General features: G+C 38.2%; 1 protein-coding gene across 1 annotated transcript in view; it reads right to left on the bottom strand.

The window, feature by feature from the left end:
• Positions 1 to 228: 228 nt before the first annotated feature.
• LOC144439438 (uncharacterized) overlaps positions 229 to 20,770 on the bottom strand; it is a 43,873-nt gene continuing 23,331 nt past the window's right edge. The window contains exons 6-17 of the mRNA XM_078128726.1: positions 19,323 to 19,470; positions 17,556 to 18,338; positions 16,916 to 17,062; positions 13,745 to 13,806; positions 13,271 to 13,373; positions 12,646 to 12,731; positions 12,198 to 12,298; positions 11,542 to 11,612; positions 10,963 to 11,070; positions 10,078 to 10,269; positions 8,840 to 9,004; positions 229 to 8,327 (exon numbers count right to left, since the gene is read on the bottom strand). Coding sequence (XP_077984852.1) covers positions 2,520 to 8,327; positions 8,840 to 9,004; positions 10,078 to 10,269; positions 10,963 to 11,070; positions 11,542 to 11,612; positions 12,198 to 12,298; positions 12,646 to 12,731; positions 13,271 to 13,373; positions 13,745 to 13,806; positions 16,916 to 17,062; positions 17,556 to 18,338; positions 19,323 to 19,470 — 7,774 coding nt within the window. The 3' untranslated portion in view covers positions 229 to 2,519. The remainder of the gene's footprint in view (positions 8,328 to 8,839; positions 9,005 to 10,077; positions 10,270 to 10,962; positions 11,071 to 11,541; positions 11,613 to 12,197; positions 12,299 to 12,645; positions 12,732 to 13,270; positions 13,374 to 13,744; positions 13,807 to 16,915; positions 17,063 to 17,555; positions 18,339 to 19,322; positions 19,471 to 20,770) is intronic.

Below are 20,770 nucleotides of genomic sequence, written 5' to 3'. Positions count from 1 at the left end.
AGCACTCGGAAAGTTTATGCTAATTCAAAGCATCGTCAACAATCAATACCTCATCAATGGTGTTGAGACTTCGGGCATAAAAAAAATAGTGCTCAGAATGATTTTTATATATTGCTTGGCAGCATCCATTTTATTATCATGAAACAATATTCATGACACAGGATCGATTTTGTCTACGGCCATGGTTATTTTTTGCCTAAATGGTCTTTCGATACATTCAAGGGTAAATGATAGTTATTGTTTTTCTACAATTTATATTTCCAGAGTAAAAGTAACCTTGCCCTTCTTTACACTTTTATCTCCACAGTGACTCGTATTGGGGTGTGAGAATAAGGGATCTCATTTTATAAAATCTTTGTTGTAATGATTTGATGTACAAGCTATATATCGGCATACAACAGGTTGTCATATTTTATATCATAAGGCTGGTGACACTATTTCTGCTGTTTCCTTTAGTTTACAATCACACTTTAAGACAAAAATAACCGAAAAGAAGAATGGGAAACAGCAAACGTCACACTTTTTATATAAGGCATTCGAATAGTATAAGGACCCAAAATTGACCTGAAGATTTGCACGTATGTGAAAATTGTAGGTATTCTCCCTCCACTTCCAGATATTCAAACTGATGAATCGTGACAATTTTTTTGAATCAATTAAAAGGTAAAGTCAAATGTGATTTATTACTATTACGACCGTGTTACAAAAGGTGGCAATTCATCTTACCAGACTAGTGTCTTATGTATTTGTATTTGACACTGTCCATAAAAAATCACAAGAAAGCTGAGACTATCTTTTCAGTAATGAATGTTTTGTTTTATTATACTTTTATTAAGAAAATGTCTTATTAACAAAATGTTCCTGTGTTTAACATAAATAATATGATAAAGGCATCGACATTGATCACTATCCAAACACTAATGGCGCCATGTGACGTCATACCTGGCGGTAAACGTTCACCGAAAGTGTCCATATTGTAATGGAAACGTTCATCATGCAGATCAAAAGTGAGGAAAAATTTCACCGTACGTGTTCCTCGTAAGAAAACATTCACCATATTTATATATGGCTGACAGCAGTAACATTGAAAATAAATAATACCTTCTCTTCGATGAGGTAACGCGGTAATAATCGATAAATTGACGATAAAAATGCACAAAATACTAAATATGTATGCATTGCATATCACTAGTACTCTACATATTTCTCCTCATTATATATTCCTCGAGAAAGTGGAAACCTTCCGCCGTTGTAGGTATGACTACATTATTTCATAGGGAGTATTAGACATTTTACAGGAAATTGTGTTTTTTCTCACGGGATTAGCATGACTCAGCATAATTGAAGGAAAAAGAAGCATACATACTTCTTAATATATGCAAAATAATAAATTGATAAAGAATAAAACATTCCTTAATTTTAATGCTGAGATGGAGTACGCCTCCAACGGTGAGTATTGTAATCATACCAACTAGTATACACAATATTTGATCTACTTTATTTACAGGAGTAACTACAAAGGTTAAAAAAATCTAAGGCACAATGGCATCCAATTATTCATTTAAGCTCCCATGCAGGGTTGTCGATTATTTGTAGAAATAAATGTACAAAATAAATTGGTGAAATTATATCACCATGTCTAGTCCTTCGTTTTTAGAAAGTTCAAATTCGAAGTGTCCCATTTCAGCAATATTGCAAGCGTAACTTTGAAAAGGCTACATGTAAATAAATGTTTGTGTAAACAATAATCAAGCCCCGTTCTCGTTATATCACTGGGGAAGTGTAAAGTCTATTCTTTGGACAAGAAAAAATACAGTGTATATACCAATAAAAACCCCAACTGTGTTCCCGATTGGGAGGAACATCTGTGATTATTCTTTTGTTATGGTAATATCACTTAATTTGCATATGACAGTTTTGTACGTCTTGATGGAATGTAATACATTTGGAAGCACGTGATATTATTGCCTCAAATTTAAAGAAGGCATCAATGGCATGGATAAAATGCAGCTGGTCTGAATATTGTAGGTAGAGGTGAGCGATTGCACTTTTTCTTTGTGTAAAAGTGGCCACACCATCATATCATCAAAATAACTGCCTCTGTTGCCATGGAAACATATCAGTTAACTCTGCTACCTACGATCTTCATTGTTTGTGTTTCCTATGGAAAGGACACTTGTATGTCGAAGTCTACTTATTTTCAAGCAGTCGTGATATTTGAACTCATCTTCTCCAATGTCTTAGATGTCTCATATCTACTATTGGTGATGATAGTGACTGTGACTTAGAATCGCTGACTCGATTGGCAATACAGAATTGACCTAATTCACCCTGATATCATCCGGGTAAGAATTTGTCTTGGTTTCTACTGTCATGGTATTTGTCAGATCCAGTCCTCGCATTACATTGACACAACTGTGAAAGTGAACACTGAACGAATGCCTCGGCTTTCACCCATCATAGTATCTCACCATCTCTGAAACTTAGCCAGTCAGTTTTAACTGACTAAAATTGTCTTTTCACACTTTGGTCTTCTTGATGGTCGTGGTCAAAGTACTTCTTTTCAATTTCTGTCCTGTTTTAGCATTGACAGAGGCAGACCTTGAAAAATTGCTTGTTTGCTGGTTCAACGTTGATGAAACTGCTTGTGAGCGATCTCTGGCAGTGAACGTTGCTCTTGTTTTAGATGTTCCAAATCTTGTGGCTGATGAAGTAGGTGGAGATACATTCCTACTCAGGACAATTGTTGTTTTTGAAGTTTTTGGACCTGGTATCTTTGACGATTTTGATGGTGTTGGAGAAGGTGATAAAGAGGTTTCGGTGGTTGAAACAGGGCTTGGTGTTGTATCTGGACTAGTTACAATCAAAGATGACACCTCCGGTATAGCCAGGGTTTGTGTTTCTGGCTCAGGCACATTATCATAAGTTTCCCGGGGAGTTTCGGCAATTGATGGAGTTTCTGGGATAGTAGGGGTTGACATATCTGCTACGGAAGCAACGTACTGACAATCTTCAATAATGGCAGTGTTTTGTAAAGTGTTTGTTCTCTCTTTTTGATTTGTTGATGTGTTGTCGATGTTATTGACAATAGCAGCAACTTTCCCACCACCAGGCATCATTGGTACCGCACTGGTTGGTCGTGACCCAACAGACAAACTTCTGTGTAGTTTTGATGGCTGTGCCTGCTGCTGCTGTTCTTGCTTCTTGTCCGATTTCCTGGTAAGCATTCCAATAAGTCGACTAACCCTGCTTGCTTTCGGTGCTTTGGCTGGGCTGCTACTTTCAGATGACTTAGTGTGTGTTGTTTGCAGGTTTACCATGACACTTTTAGCAGCTTCTATAGATTCAATAGGTGAGAGATCTTTCTGAATCTCTAATTTCTGTCCAACATCCGGGTCAGAGGTACTGTGTATTAATGGAGACAAAGAATCTGCTACAGAAGATGCTGTCATAGCGATACTAGTGAGTAAAGAATCAGTCTGAGCACTTGCCCCTGACAACTGTGAATCAAGACTTTGTGTTGAGCCAGCACATGGAATGCTAGTACTGGCAGTACTCGCTATGCTCTGTTGGCTCCCTGATGCTGATTTAGCTTGGGGACTAGGTGGAGGTCCTGGGCTTGGGGCCTGTCCTGGAGACATTCTGGCTGCCTGTGTTGGTGATTGAGAAAGTGTTGTCAGAGTTGAACCTGGTATAACTGGTGTTGGAGACTGGTGCATCACAGGGGACCCCAATGGAATTGGTGATGGTGTCTTTTGTTGAATTGGTGACCCAAGTGGTGTAGATGGACCAGGCATTGGTGACCACACTGGGTGTGATACTTCAGATGGACTCAAGTACTGTGACTGTGATGATTGTATAGGCGATGTTATTTTAGAAGTATCAGTGTCAGCATTATTCTTTTTCCTAAATGAATTCCTAATCTCTTCTTTTTTCCTTGCCAAATCACGATGACTGTCTTGTGAAGATCTTGGTGTGGTATTCAAAGTTGTTGGTCGAATAGGCTGAACACTCTGACCTCTTCGAGTAGGTGATTGATAGCTACTTAATCCTAAACTGGCTGTACCCATTTTGATTGCTGTTCTTGCTGTTCTTGGAGACTGTGGAATTTTGTCTTTGTCAGGAGGTGGAGATGTTGTTACAGTGGCTATTCTCCTTGGAGGATGTGATTTTTTGACACTTGTTGAGGACACTGTTCCGCTCACGGGTTTTGGTATTGGTGTGGAGGCAGCAGCCACTTTATTCATTGATGATATTGTTGGTTTTGGAATACCAGGAGCTTGACGTTTTGTCGATTGTGTTTTGTTGGTTGGTGTGTCTGTTTGGCGATCATTAGCTTTGTTTGGTGTTGTCTGTCTGGTCGATGGTGTTGTAGGTGGCTTTCCAGAATTTCTACTTCCCAGTCTGCTGTCAGATCTCTTCACTCCTGTAGATGGTGTCTGAACAACCTTGCCCTTCTTTACACTTTTATCTCCACAGTGACTCCCTACTGGACTAGGGCTCCTTTGAGTACGTCTGAATGATGAAAACCTTGGTGGAGGTGTTGGGGTTGATTTTTGACTTCCAGAATCTGAATCCCCACTATGCGCTCTGTCACAAACCGATGTGCTGGTTGAGAGTCTTCTTTGTCTTGCAGCTTCAACAGCTTGGTCTGTTTTAGAATGACGCTTCGGTTGTCGAATACCAGATGCTCCTGCTTTCTTTTGTTGGATTTTTGCAGATTTTGATAACTCAGCCTCAGTACTAGTAGTAGATGTAGCTGATCCCGATCGAGATTTGTTTGGGATTTTATTGTGTAAATCTGGCTTACAGTGTTGCTTAGGGACTGGTCTTTTTCTTGCATCTACAGAACTAGTAGATCGACGGCTAGCAGTAGAACAAGTACTTGCAGGAGATCCACTACGAGATCGGCCTCCTTTCCTTGAATCAGTATCCGATGTTGTTGATTCGAGTGAATCTTTGCTTCTACTGCTAGTTTTACTTAACAGTGACTGAACAGCACTACCTCGAAATTTCCTATCAGAAGAAAGTGTTGATTTTCGGACTCCAGAATTCGCTGCTGGACTAGTTTTTATTGGTGCCCTCATTCTTTGAATATTTGATTTCTCTGTCCCTTTAGAGGCCAATCTGCTAGTAGTTACTGACTGGGGTTTCTTATCAGCCTTTTCTTTCAGTCTACTTTTTGAGTCAAGTCTTTTCTTTGGTGTGTTGTCACCTTTACTTGCATTGTGTGCGATGACAGCTTCATATTGATAACTGTTACCTGGAAGTGAAGTAACACTGTCTGGTCGAACTCCTGGTTCTTTATCTTCATTTCCTGATTCAACATCACCATCATCTCCACTCTCAGACGGTGTACCATCAAGACTATCTTTTCGGAAGTCTTCATCTGTTCGATCTGACGTAGCAATACTTACTACATCTGCAGATCTCCTCCTGTCTACATCTATTTCATCTTTATCTTCAGGAGACAAACTTCTAGAATCATTTTCAGAGTTTTCATTGTCGTTTATATCCTTTTTTATTTCTCCCTTGTCAGGATTTGGTGATGGAATAATATCCTCAGGTTCCTTCTTTGTTTTTGATTCGCCAACATATCCTTGTGTCACTGATTTCTTTAAGATAAATTTTTGTGTAGACACACGAGGAGCAGCATTACTAGCATTTTGTGATGAGTTTATGTCTCGTTCTCTGATGACAAGTGGTGGAAGGATTTGTTGTTTTGTTTTCACTTTATCCTCTGTCTTATCAACACTTGCAGTTCCCTTTTCTTGTCCATCATAGTTAGGTCCATCACTCACAGACTCTCTCCTATTCATATCTTTTTTCATCTGTTTTAGGTCTTGATCTATTTCATGGTGCTTCTTTACAATATGAGCCCACTGACGTTCTTCATCTTCTTCATTTTCTTTTACAGCAGGAGTAGCGGTATTTGTTGTCGTTGGTGGTGGTGGTGTTGTTTTCGTTATGGTGGTTGATGAACTTTCTTTCTTCTCTGCTCCATCCTCTATCATCTGAGTGACACCTGTAAGGAGATGTTCTAACATTTGTCGATCTCTTGTCTTCTTACTACGAAACACAAAGTAGGGAGGTTCATCATCCGTATTTTTGAATAATTCTTTAGCGGAAACAGGTTTTTCATCGATGATGTTGGTTTGATGGTCATTGTACACAACTGAAGTTTTCCGTCTTCGAGTGACGGCCTCTTCATCCACAGGTGATTTCATTTCTTTTTGTTTTTGAATCGACTGTTGCACAGTCTCTAAGGTGGATTCCACATTAATGCTCTCCAGATCAAGTCCCAGTTTTCGCCTTCTGACTGCTCTAGGGGATTCTGCTTCCTTTGGACTCTCGTTTCCAATATTTGCATGTTTCTTTTTATCCTCGTCTTCAACGAGTGCTTTCTCTATATCTGTCTTGTCCATGTCACTTTTCCATCGTTTGTTAACACTAATCTTGTGTTCAGTGTCTTGATTAGACAATTTGTTTGAGTTATTCTTGTTTGATGACTGTTCAAATCTGTTGATTACACTTCCCAGCTTTCCTGGTGTGTTCTTTGTTTTGATCGAAAGTTGATCAGTTTCATTTTGTCTCCATCGACGTACATATGAAGGTTTGTCCGTAAATGATTTATCAGACTTGGCTGTAACATCTTTCTTGGTATCATCGATACTGTATTTCACTTTGAAACCATCTTCATCCAAATCAGTTGCATATCGCAGTCTATATGTGACCTTCTCTGGATTTTGTGTTTGTTTAATCTCAGTTGGTGAAGTTTTTCCGGTACTTTGGGTTTTCTTTGTAGTATGCTCACTTAAAGCAGTGTCAATGTCTTGTTTATCTATTTCACTACGACTACGCCGTTGATCACGATCAAGTCTTTTCTTTTCAAAGCCTTCAACTTTCTCAGGTGAAATGACTGACTCTGACTCTGCCTTGGATTTTTCTGGTAACTCACCACTTGTAATTGCTACTTCAGACTTCGCTTCTTCGTTCTTGTTTTCAATTTTGTTCTCCTCAGGTTCTGTCTCAGTACTAAGCTTCCGACGCCAACGATCTCCTGTTGCCATACTTGCTGTAGCAAAGTCCCTGTTTGTCGGGAGGGCATTGCGTCGCCCTCGTCTTTGTATATGAACTTTTGGTTCAGTGTCCGAACTGTCACTGTTATTCTTCTCCTCTGAACCCATTACTCTGTTTACATCTTTGCTTTCAACAAAACCTGTCTGTCGACTTCGCATATTTTCCTTCCAAGACACACTATCCGACAAATTGTCCTTGTTAGCATTACTTGTTTTTTCTAACTCACTGCGCACATGGAAACTCCGGGCCCTTCTAAACGGTGACTTAGCAATGTCATCCTTCTTGTCATCTTGTAGCAACGAGTCAGTTGTAACTCCTCTGAATTCGTGGCTTCTGGGCCGCCTAGGAAGGAGTGATTTCCAGTCCATGTTTTCTAATGCACTATCAACATCCCTGCTATCTATATAACTTCTGGGTCTTGTAATTTTTGATTGGTAAGGCTTTTCTACACTTTCACTTTTAGCTTGTGATTTTTCATATTGTCTTAATGCACCATCAACTTCAGTTGGATCTATGTAACTTCTTGGTCTCTCTCTGACTCGAGAACTGTCCTTATTTCTCATATAATCACGGCTCTCAGGAGTCCTTCCAGGTGAGTCATTTCTTTCCCTACTAACATCGCTGACATCCTTTCGCGAACCCTTGCGACGCGATCGACGCAAACTTCCTTCACGACGTAAGTCGGATTGATCAGTTGTATGCATTTGATGTAGTACGTCAAAAAGTTCTTCTTCTCCTTGGGTATCGTTGAAGTTTCGAAGTCTACGACCTGTAAGAGTGCCATGCGGCGATTCGTCCTTACTGCTTGAACTACTCGTTGAATAAACTGAAAATCGTCTTTCGTCAGGCCTGTTATCCATTTCTTCTTGTCCACCTTTCTCTGTTATACTTTCCAAGTTTTTGTTGAATTTTCTTGATCGTCGAATACTATTACCTCTGCTAAACCCAAAAACTGTGGTATCGTCCGCTGGTGAATTTGGTGACATAAGGTCGGAATATGCTGGCGACGTTGGTGACAAACTTTGATCGGGTGATTGTAACATAATGTCATTAAATTTCTTCTGTGGGAATCCGCTACGGATATTTCCAAGTAATCTGTCAACGAGAGGTCCTTCTGTGCCCGGAAGTGCGCCCCCAGGTAGACTGCCACTGCGTTCTTTTCGACGACGTTTTGCAGCTTCTTGTTCTTCTCGTTGTTTCCGTCTCTCCTCGGCCTTTTGTTCTTGAATTCGTCTTTGCTCGTTTTCCTGTAGAGAAAATACAAATGATATAAATCAACATGACAAAATAAGAATGAAGTATACAGACTCAAATATGTATTAGCAGTTATAAATGAAGACGAATGCTTTTGAAAGCGATTCACAAGTTTGTGGGTTCACGAAAGTTTACACGGTACATTGAGGTGGAAAGGGCCCCATTCCATACACAGCACCACATTAGTAAAGGGATGTACGCCAAAACACGAGGATTTATTGACTGCCGCTTCAATTAATTACTTTACTGTACAATGGATCTGTGAATGAAGTATTTCCACATAATACAGAATGTGTCATCCCATATTATCTGTCACATAAAGGTAGATTATATACACACAACGGTTTCAATGTTTTCTGGGGCAACAATCAGACACTGCACAGCAATACAACGGTCACCGCCTATAGCTATTTTGGTACAATGCCTTTTTATACACATCAATGGGAAGGGCAGACGGTATTTATCTTTCAGATGTTGAAGAATTGCATAAGAGAACGTCTCTTACCTCAATGGCTCTCTTGAAGCGGGAGCAAAAAGTCTGGAAGATCCTCAGACATTCTTCAAATTTAAACGTTGTCGGATCATCACAGAAATAGATGGCAAGTTCACGTCTACACTTTTCGAGGTCGTCTAAACCTTCCTTGACATATTCCAAGTCTTCATTGGCATTCTGGAAGGAACAGATGTGCAATGTTTATAAGAATTGTTTGCGGTTATACGCCATTATTGACTGTATGTATTCATGATAGAATACAGTGCCAAGAGTTGCTGTGTGTGGACATACTTCTGAATGGGAGATCATACAAATAAGCAAATGCAAGAATCAATTACAGAATAGTATACATCTGCCCTGTTTATTATTTACTGTAGGCTACACAGTTACCTTAAGCCATGGGTGATGCTTAGTACATAAAGGTTCCCTAGTGTATACGACTAATATTGAGACTGTGTTTAACAATTTATTGATTCTAACACAGACAAGTAAAAAACTTACTTTGTCTGTGATTCTACTTATTTCTTACTTCAACTATCTCTGTGCTAGTTCCCATACCTCTCTGAAATTGAGTCATTATTTTTTTATGAAATCAATTCATTCCCTCATATTTCATTTACTTTCTACATTGAGCGATATTTTTATTGTTTTAATTTTCAATTTGCTCACGTCCCGTTTCGTCATAACATCATGTCTTTTGTTATTCGATATCCTAGTTTTGAGTAACATTTATATAAATCAACTGATTTATTGTCTAGAGGATGTGATGTCTAGCGAGAAACGTTCATAGCATAAACTATTTTGTTAACTTTGAGTTTTAGTCCTTCTATAATAAAACTGGGAACTTGCAATCCAGACTGAGCATGCTCAGACGCAAAGGACTATGGTATTATCTGTGGTTATCGTAATACCTAATCTGGAGCTACCAATAAAAAAACCCTCCCACAATGGTCAGGGTAACTATGGATTGACCATTCGTGGTTGCAAACAATGTAACAGTATTGTTTACAATACCAATTCATCAGTATTTATTATCACATTTCCCATGATGCAACATTCAAAATGGCGGGTTTGCAAGTTCCCTATTCTCATTGTTTATGAGTAATATGCAAATAATCCGATGACGTATTGTCTTTCGCGTTCAAATATTACGTCACTGAATCATGTCGGAATACATTATCCCGATACAGCTGATACATAAGATATGGTGTAATATCTCAGGAAACAGGGCTTCAATTAAAAACACAAACCTTCAAAAATTCTTGTAGTTGATCTTTCACGATTTGTTCACCATCCTCGACTTGACCAATCAGAGTGGTTACTTTACTTTCCAAGGATTTAAAATCCCCAATAATTTGTTCTAGAGAGAGCTTAGAAGCCTCTTCAAGGTGTTTCAATTCAGTTGTGAAATTCAGAAGATTTTTGTCCTTCTTTTCTGCTTGCTGTTGAAAGGGAAATAAAAAATGCGTACACTGTAAGTGCATTCCTCGTTCGATTACGTTCATTTAAGTTGTGGCACTGTTTGTAAGTCTTAAGTGTTAGTTTATATAGCACCAAACAAGGCTAACTGTGCGACATTCCAGATATGAGCTTGAATTTCAATGATTTGTTAAAATAATTGCTAACTTCTAGCTCTAATTTTAGATATACTTTGGTAAATAAGATGTATCACTATTACCAAAGTAAGTAATAGGCTTCAAATTACTACAAAGTTACCAACAAACCAAAATTTCGTTCTACCAATTTTGGCGGGAAAAGACGTCGGAACATTTTACAGGTCGATACTAGGTAACCCAAACACGGTTCACTACTATATAAAAGTTTTGCTTGTGGGTCTTAAGTGTTAGTTTATACTGCACTGAGTCAGTCTGACCTTGGTACATTCCAGTACACATATTCCTCTACAACTGTCCGTAGGGGTTAAACTTGAACAACGGGTTTCAACTAATACTGTGGTCCCCAAACACGGTCCATTTAAAAAAGTAGGATGCGGAACTAGGTTTCACGTTTACAGTAACATTGTTCGTTGAATGTTAATCTGGTTACAACAATTGTTGCATTTATAAAGTTATCAAAAGCTGGTAAACGCGTACAGGCTGTTTTTGTTCAATTTTCAATACCGTAAAATCGCTTACCATGACAACATAATGAATAAAGTTCATTCTCGGTTTGTTCGCTCTTGTATCCATTAATTTCAGCAACGACGCTAGTTTAAAACCAATGGCATTTCCAGCATAACCTCCCTATAAACAAATCAAATTGATTAAGATGTCAAAACTGAGATCGATAGATCGATAGGTTACAAATCATGAAGGGTTGCAACTATGCGTGCGCCCTCTAGCCCTCAACAGGCAGGATAAACCCAGTTTGGATGCTACTTACTAAAGAGCACGACGATTGATCTATTTATACTCTGTAATTACAAAAAACACATTATCAAGTAACACTTGGTGTTTAAGAGAAGACAACTCCTACATTATTCTTGTATTCTTCCTATGAACCAAAAGACACCAAGCAACTGATATCGATGTGACCTTCAACCTACACAGTAAGATGTCTGAAATTTACACACAGAAGTCGTTGTGAGCCTGATGGGTGATCTTACTCGTATGATAATGATACCCACTCATAACACTACAGCATTTGGTTAACGCCTTCAAACTTCATGTTCATTTATTCATTGGTTACCATGGCAATAGTAAAATGTAACTTACTGAGTTAATAAAGTTTCCAGTAAAGAGCACCAGATAAAGTATGTCACCTAATGATTTGCTGTTTTTCAGTTCTGAAAGAAACGAGAAAAGTTAACAGGGTTATGGCACATGACGTACAACATAGTGTAGTGTTGTATACTAGCAAACAACCTGCGCACGCACACACACACGCGCGCACGCAAGCACAAAGACACACGTGGACGCGTAAGTAATTAGATAAAAGTTAGTAGATTATGTTAATGTTCAAGATAGATATTGAAGACAATTTTTTGGAGGCAATTCAATGACAGAAACAAAACTTATGAACAAATCCATAAATTTTTTGAACGGAAGCACTTGTGTAAGCAGATATTACTTCATGGTGACAAGAAACATTACAAACATATAGGAACTCTCACTCAGTGTCCATTTCATCATTATTCTCTTGCGCAAATCTGAATGTCATTTATGAACGTAATTTTCTTAGTAGGCTGTTAAAACAAAGTGTTACATTTCTGGCTGTGCACAGAGTCCGACCACTGTGCAGATATACACTGTAAAATCAGGTGTTCGCAATTTAGCACACAGAACAAAACATTGGTGGCAATTGTATCTGTTTTACATCCCACAGTTATAGCTATATCTAGTACGTTGAACTTGACATGGTGTTAACTTACCTTTACCTGCCCTCTCTATACATTCTATTGCTGGTTCGAGAAAATCTAACGACGCATTGAATTCTTCCTTTAGTAGCATGCCCTCTATACGTAATTTATAACTATCAAACAGAAAAGAAACAATAGTACTTGAAATCAGATATTTTATTACCATTAAATTAATTATCTAGTAACGATTATACATAAACATACAAACAATAGAAACAGTGGATCTTAGAATATCTTGTAACATCGCGTACATCGTTTTCAGTGTTAAAATCAAGCTGTCTGTCTGTCTGTCTGTCTGTCTGACTGACTGACTGACTGACTGACTGACTGACTGAATGACTGACTGACTGACTGACTGACTGTGTATGTATGTATGTATGTATGTATGTATATATGTATGTATGTATGTATGTATGTATGTATGTATGTTTTCAATGCTTTCTGCAGACATGCCACGTACCTTTTCAACCCTACCAACATTAAAATGAACTGCTCAGCATTTCCTAATTTCGACTTGTCTCCGTCAAACGATTTCAGCATTTCAATCTGTAAGAAATAATAGTCATTTGAAATAACAGATAAGTGAGTAGCGCAAGACACTGTGAAAACAAATATTCCAGCCTCAAGGCACAGTAAGTTAATATTCCATACTTCTGGTACAACTAATCACCATGTCTCTTTAACACAGGGCATGACGGGACCAAGGATGGTAAATTCAGAATGACGTGACTTTATCTGTATCTCTTTGCTGTTAAGCAAAGTATCGGTAGATGGGCACTGTTGAGACATAGAATTGGGGAGAAGAAGAAGTGAATTCTGTGTTGAAAAAGACGGAGGTTTAAAAAAGTTCAGATAATCTGCACAGTGGATATCTGTCAACCTCTAAGCTTATGCAAGGAAGTCGATGGGTTAGAATTCGTCCAGGGAATTGTAACATTTTACTGGGAAAGGTTATAACTGCAATACAAGTGGGTGTTGGTTGCAATACGCCCCTCGATTCGTACAAATACCGTAGGCGTCCTTTTTAAAATTTGAGAAAATAATATAATACTGACAAGGTATGTGATTTCAATAAATATACATACCTCATCTGTCTCAGGCAGCAGTTTCAGCAAACCTCGTAACCTCTCAGCACCAACGCTTTCGCTTTTGCCTTCTTGTATGAGGCCAATAATTTCTTTGTTAGTGCTGAAAATATAAATAAAATAGCGTTATTGATTATGGACAGATTGTCAGGCGTCTTTTGCAAGTAATACACGCCACCATATCTGAAGAATACTTATTGAATATTTCGGTGCCAAACAGTTTTTTAACACGGCAAATGTCGCGGACACACAACTTGACGTGGTTAGATGTTACATTTCATCTCTATCTCGACATCGTCAACAAAAACGACACAAATTACAATCTACTGTGCATGAAAGATATTCACCACAGTAAAAAATAAACTGATGAATTTATGTCATGCAATGACTCTCATTTACAAGTGGGGTTATTTTAAAAGTATAACTATGAAATGCGGGTGAGTCAAAGTCTGAATCATGAAGATTGGGTCTCACCTCCTGAACTGCCTGAGAAATATATTAATATTGAGACTTCTTTTTCCGTCCAGGAGATTTACCTACAAAATAAAACATGATGCGATAAAATAAACGTTTTCCAATTTTTTTTACAGCGTCAGGAATATGATGATAAATTAACCAGTGTCGCTGTGAAAATTTAATTTGGGTTTTAATTACGTATCTAGAAGAATGAACGCGATATCAGTTTACACCAGAGACAGGTGATTTGAAAACTTCTCGAGGCGTGAACACAAGTGTACACAAGATAACTAGTACACTTTGTCGATGACATGCCGTATTTTATGTGTGATATGTGGACTTGTGTAGGAATGTTGTTTTTTCCCAACGAGGCTGTCCTATCATCGGCCGAACAAGCAACCGGATAGGCTTCGCCAAAGTTATTTTAAGGAAAATTCACAAGCCATGGAAAGTATAAGCCGGATCACTTGACATTAATTGCCCCAGGACTTGGGTTTCCTGAGGTCAGAGATATTTATTGACGCAAATGCAAGTGCGCGAGTGACTCAAGAAATCCAATATTACTGATATATGAAAATTGATCTTGGTATTTTGACTTAGTTCAAATAGCTGATAACGGTAGACTTCAATTGATTCTATTTTTCTTGGCTACAGATGTCTTTTTTACATTACCATGCGTGAAGGTATGTTTTCCGCGAGCACTGTAAATATCTCAATAATTAGGGTCGCCACCTTTGTGTATTTTTCGTACTTTTTACAGTAGCATCTTTGTTTGGTGAGTATTATGGCGTAACGTAACCCTTGTTATACACATGCAATAGATTTTAAAACCGGATTTCTGACATCAATAATTTCGATAGCATATGAACTACTATGTCAAAGTCTGTGATCTCAGTCTTAACCCTTTATACAACCAGACGTAATCCGAAACTCTATTTTACTTAAACTTTTGTAAATGGATCTAAATGTGGTTACCTTCGAACAAAAACTTTTGCTCATGCTGGTAAACAGGAATTATTTCCATATCCAAAGTTTAAAATGCAACTGCGACGGGCCAAATATTTCACGAAAACAACATTTTTATTTAAATTTCTACTAATTTGGTGGGAAACTCTTTGGACGCATATAGTTTACACAGAGTTTGAACGATTGTGTGCATGAATCACACTGTCTTTGTACTGAGTGATACTGTCTAAATGTGTTTCGTTTTGTTGCATTTCTGAGGTGATGAAAATACAGCCTGACACTTTTCTCTCAAATAGCACGTTTACACGGTTTTCAGTGGTTGATGTCAAGACATACGTTATCAAGGTCTAGGGTTTACAATTTTCGTCTCTGGAGTATTTGCTCCAAGCTAGTATACCGATCACATTTCAGTTTCCATGACAACAAACATCGGTATGCTGTTTTACCTTTATCTGTAGTTGTAATTCGCCATTGGCGCCTGGGGTATTAGAAGCACAGTTACGTAGTCATGTGAAGTACAACTGTAGTAGCAAATGAGACCATGGGATGAAAGAAAAATGTCAGCTACAATCCCAAGGATATTCAATTACATGTAAAATTAATAAAAAAGCTGAATTTTCGAAAATGTCATCTGTAGAGTTGAATATTTGAGTACACTTTCATGATAATTTTATAATTAATTACAATGTATATGACGGATCAGTGAAGTACTGCAATCGTAATGTTGACCAAAATACATGGTACAGGGAATGGCTGACATTTCTCAGTGACAATTTTGCCTTGAACTCATTTGACAGGTTGTGAAAGTGCAGACCGAGTTGCCATGTGCCTCAACACAGGTGATTACCGCCAAACAATACTTCTTTCTAGTGCTACACAAAAACCGCAAAGAGAGTGTCTTGAATATGAATGAACTAGAGAGAATTTTAGACGCACCTTCTATTGGAAAAACAACAACTCAAAAACGGTTTAATAGCTATTGCGATATCAATAATTTGAAGTACAATGTAAATCGTTTTGCAGTGTCAAGACAAATTAAAAAGGGTATAAACTGGGATATATAACTGTCGTAAACCGGTACAGTGTATGAATAAAGAGACCGCACAGCATATACACGCGTCGCCATTTTGTGATGTTTGAAATAAAGCACACCAAATGTCATGGGGTCAGATTGAAAGTCTATTCTTCTCAAAGTTATCTGCATTGTTATACTATGACAGTGTAGTGACATGAAGTGTACGGTGGTTTTATAGTAACTTTGAAGTTTTGAAAAGTGCGTCGACTATATATATTTGGCACCTCCCCCTATATAGAGCACGCCCCGTCTCAATGCAAGGTGTGTTCGGTTTTACCGTACAACTGAATTCAGGACATTGTTTATGCGTAAAGCGACTCAGAAAAGGGCGGTAACTGCATTGATCGTCAATATCTCAGTAGTGATTTAAAGACATTTGATCTTTGCAAGAAAATAACTGTTTGGTTTCTTTTCTTTAAATGTCTGATTACAGTAACATATATGTTAATTCTGTAGTAAAAATATTGGTTAATCCGATTGGCACAATCTTACAAACAACTGTAATTGTGAGCGGCTGTATTTTTTGTCTGTGTTTTTGTCAACACGTTTCGACATAAGAGTGTGGTTTGGTATGGAGTGGAATTTGATAGTTCCCCGACGGAGTCAAAGACGAATTTATGAACCTAGAAATGGGGATGGTAAAAGTAGAAGACGGTACGAACAACGAAACCGAAGATTTAAATCACTACCAATTCCCACTGGTTACCCGGATGTACGACACAGAAATGGCAGACGTCGACAGTTTGTATTGAGAGACAGACTCAAGATTGTTAGATCATGGGGCACAGGAAATAAATGCCTTCGAGATTAAATGGTTTAGTATCCTGTATTAGTGAAACTTTATTCACTGACTGTGAAAGGTCGTGAAACCTACCTCACCTTTGACCCCACATCCCCTATGAATCAATGAAAAGGGTAAAAAACTTCAGCTCAAAGTTTCTGAAATGATGAAAGATTTATCTAATGTCTGTCTTGACGACGCCTTCACACTCAGAGAGGAACGTATGGTTCTTATCACATGCGTTTTCATGGAAACATATAGAATGTATATTGACCTTGACATTTATACAAATAAACAAGAATGCTTTTATTCTTGCTAAGAACTTTTAGCACTTTAAATAATGTGTTGTCATGGTAATGGAACTTACCTCTGTCGGTTCTTTTTTCTTCTTAGAGTCTGTTTCTACTGTACCTAAAGCTACGCCGTCTTTTTTCTTCACCGCATCTGGTTTCTGTAAATTTTGACAGAATAATTCTTCGACTTGCCCCCAGTCCACTGAAAAACCATTACTTGCCTTGAAAGAAAGAAGAAAGTTGTTTTCTTTTTCTCACAGACTCAATTTACGTGATGGAATTTCTCTCTTCAGTTAAATTTCAATACATTGTTCAACGTTAACGTGTTGTTCTATTGTTTATTCAATCTCACTTTCAAAAACAAAAACAAAAACAAAAACAACAACAACATCAACAACAACAACATAAAAGTCTATTTTCAAGAAAGAGACTTCACGAATAGGATGATATTTTAAAGTTAAGTTACCACATAGACATTGAGAGAGTTCTCTCTCGAACGTCTATGGTTACCACAACCAACTTCTTTAATCTTTTAAAAACTTTGGAGAGAGATAAGAAGGACATGGTGATCGAGTAACAGCTTTGTGTATGTTCAGTGTGTGAGTGACAGATAGTTAATGTCCAGCCTGAGTGTGTGAGTGACAGATAGTTATATTCCTGACTTCTCAGGAAGGAACATACAAATACACACAATTGTCGGATTAAAAAACTCACCTTTGAGACATTTGCCCATATATTGTCTTTCCCAACCACTGAATTTACTGGAAGTTTACTCCAGTTTAGTGTCCGCATTTTACTTTTTGGCCTAATCCTAGGTATAACAGGCGAGGATGGTACATTTGATTGTCCTTGGGTACCAATACGTGGAGGTGGTGGAACACCCCCAGGAGGGGGAGGAGGGGGAGGCGGTCCGCCTAACATGGGTGGGGGAGGCGGTATTCCGTTTGGAAAGTTTGGTGTTCCTATTGGAGGCGGTGGTGGCGGTGGTGGTGGAGGTCCTGTAGCTCCTATGAAGGGAGGAGGAGGCGGAGCTGGCCCCTTTCCTGTGGCCGAAACACCTGAACTGGAAGCAGTTAAATCCGAAGTTCTTGAGTTTTGTGTATTTCCTTGATATGTATTGGTAGCACCAGCTTGTGAACTGTTCGTCGAAGTACCGTCATGCGCACACATTCCCGGGAGTATTGCACACGAAGTTTTCCTTACTCTTGTCGCATTTTCCGTTAAAGTTTCTGTCCTTTCCACATTTTTATGGCAGTCACAATCACAATTACCCTGCTTACCGGGTTTCTTTTTCAGACTTTCCACAGCCTTTTCTAACTCCTTTTCACCAGTTTGTATTAATCTTTGTGCGTGTTCGCGTTTATCAATCAAGCTTGCACGATGAACTAATTTTTCCGTGACCTCCCAGATGACGTCACTAATAGGATCTTTAGAGTCCAATCGTAGCAAATGTTGTAGGATAGTCAGGAATGCGATTGACTGTGGACTATCGTACACCTATAAGAAACAAACAAATTCATAAGTAAACGATAATTACATATTCAAGTTCTATATCAATCTGATTTGATGTGCCACCTAATGTTCCTTTTGAAAGATGATTTAACCTTGAACAGTGCTTGATTTGATTTGATTTGATTTGGTGGTTAACGGTTGAATAACACTGATTTTTCTGTTGTTTTTCTTGACTAGACTTTTCTTCCGACTGAATTCACTCCTCTCTATTGATTGAATAAAAACACTAAGCCCATTCTTCTATTCAATTATAAGTAACGATGCTTCCTAATAAATTTAATTAACGTGAATGAAATTCGTAAAAGTTGCAACTCACCGATAAAATCGGTTTACAACTTAGCAAGTCGAATTGTATGCGAACGTCAGTACGAACATTCATCAAATCTGAGACGTGACTATTAATACATGCATCATTATTTTATCAATTCTGCGGTGCCTAGAAAATTGAGAGACCAGATGTTGAGGACAGACGCTGAGATGTATTTATAGATGTCATTTTGATGATGAACTTTTGGAAAATAAGCCGGATTCTACTACACATTCATTTGTAGTTCAAGGATGTGTTAGATTACTCATCATGACATGTCAGTGACAGCGGGGTATCTTTACCACTTATTAGACATCCAAGGTGACATATCAAAGGATGTACAGAATAGCATCACTTACACTGGGTCAGATTGTAGTGTCAACAAACCCCTAATGTGCATCAGTCATCGAGAAATACTTTCCATCAATGTGTAATTCTAACGGTTACCCTGGAATGCTTGCTAGCCCCTGTATAAATGCATATAATTTGTGTTTATTTTCGAAAATAAAAGTTTATTCAGCTATTTTTTTCGATAAACATGGTTTGTTTTAGCAAGGGTAAGCTTATTGTTCGATTGTGTTCAAGACGAAAGTTCAATTTTAAGTTCATTGTCTTCGTTGCATACAAAAAAAAGAATAGTGCGAGTCGATCAAACCACCTACCTGTCTAAAAATGGCGTGGAAGATATCCAAATGGTTACTCAAATCGACTCCCTCGGGACCCGTCAAATGTTCTTCGTCGTTAGCTTTCGACTCATCAAATACATCCAGTTGAACTGTCAAATCTTCTTCGTCAGCTGAAGCTTCACGTCTTCAAAACAAAATGACAAAGAACAAATTAATTCAAATTTTGTCCTCGAAGATTACCTCTTTACACTCGACTTCTAGGACCCCTCGCTCGTTCTTTATACTGTACTTTTGATGACGCTTTCTCCCTGGAGACCCCCCACGACGATTGTTCCGTGAATCTGTTGAAGAATGCCCATTTTTACGACATCTTTTCTAGATTTGACCGTGATTTTTATTATATATCCAGTTCGCTACATAAATTGGCTAAGCATTCGATTATTTGTTTAAGAAGCAAGGATAAATTTCGTATGCAAAGTATATTTTAATACTCTTCTAATTCCCGAGATGCCTTTCGCAATGTGACCTGTGTGTTCTCCATGGACAAAAATTTGGAGTTGTTTACATCTGACTGGCTCTGTTACTATTAGCAATTTTCATGTTTGAACAACTTTAACCAAAAGATGGTTTCCAATAACGTGTAATTGCCATTGCAATTACTGTTTAGAAGTAGCTCTCCGCTCCAATGTAATGTACTAGTAAACAAAATTAAACAGTAGGGCCGCCATACCAAAGTTCATTTATTTTTTCAATTGGTGTGTTACTTTTGCATTCTCGCAAACCAGAGTTATTATTTCTACCACTACATTCCTGTGGGAGGCTTGTTAAGAACGTTGCCGTAAAACAGGCCTTGGTTTGCGACGATGTACTTTTGCAGTTTGGTATGGTATAGTTTCAGTGCTCAGTAACCTGAAGGGCGTACTTTCGTCTCCTAGTCATGGTTGATATGCATGTACAATGTATACACACATTGAAATAGGACTAATCAATTCACTTATGTGATATACAGTTGATGTGGTGACTTAAACTTTAATAGCTCGTATTAGTGTTCAAATGTGTTACGTTGATACTATGGATAATGTTGGGACAAGTTAGAATGCCTCGAATTCTTAGAAATTATTAGTGCATCAAACATTGATGCCCACTTCCTTTCACATGTAAGATATTTGAAGCTGTTCTCTCTCTCTCTCTCTTTCTTTCTCTTTCTTTCTCTCTCTCTCTCTCTCTCTCTCTCTCTCTCTCTCTCTCTCTCTCTCTCTCTCTCTCTCTCTCTCTCTCTCTCTCTCTCTCTCTCTCTCTCTCTCTCTCTCTCTCTCTCTCTCTCTCTCTCTCTCTCTCTCTCTCTCTCTCTCTCTCTCTCTCTCTCTCTCCTCCAAGTACTAATAAAGTCCCTGGTCTATCTATCCTATCATTTGCAACATCATTTTTCATTTGCTATTATATTTTTTTCAAATTCTCACGTGACATGCATAAACAGGATGTTT

Source organism: Glandiceps talaboti, chromosome 8 (assembly GCF_964340395.1).
Source record: "Glandiceps talaboti chromosome 8, keGlaTala1.1, whole genome shotgun sequence".
In the NCBI taxonomy this organism is placed as follows: domain Eukaryota; kingdom Metazoa; phylum Hemichordata; class Enteropneusta; family Spengelidae; genus Glandiceps; species Glandiceps talaboti.
Note: the sequence above shows the minus strand (reverse complement) of the source record. Positions and strands in the feature narration are given on the sequence as shown.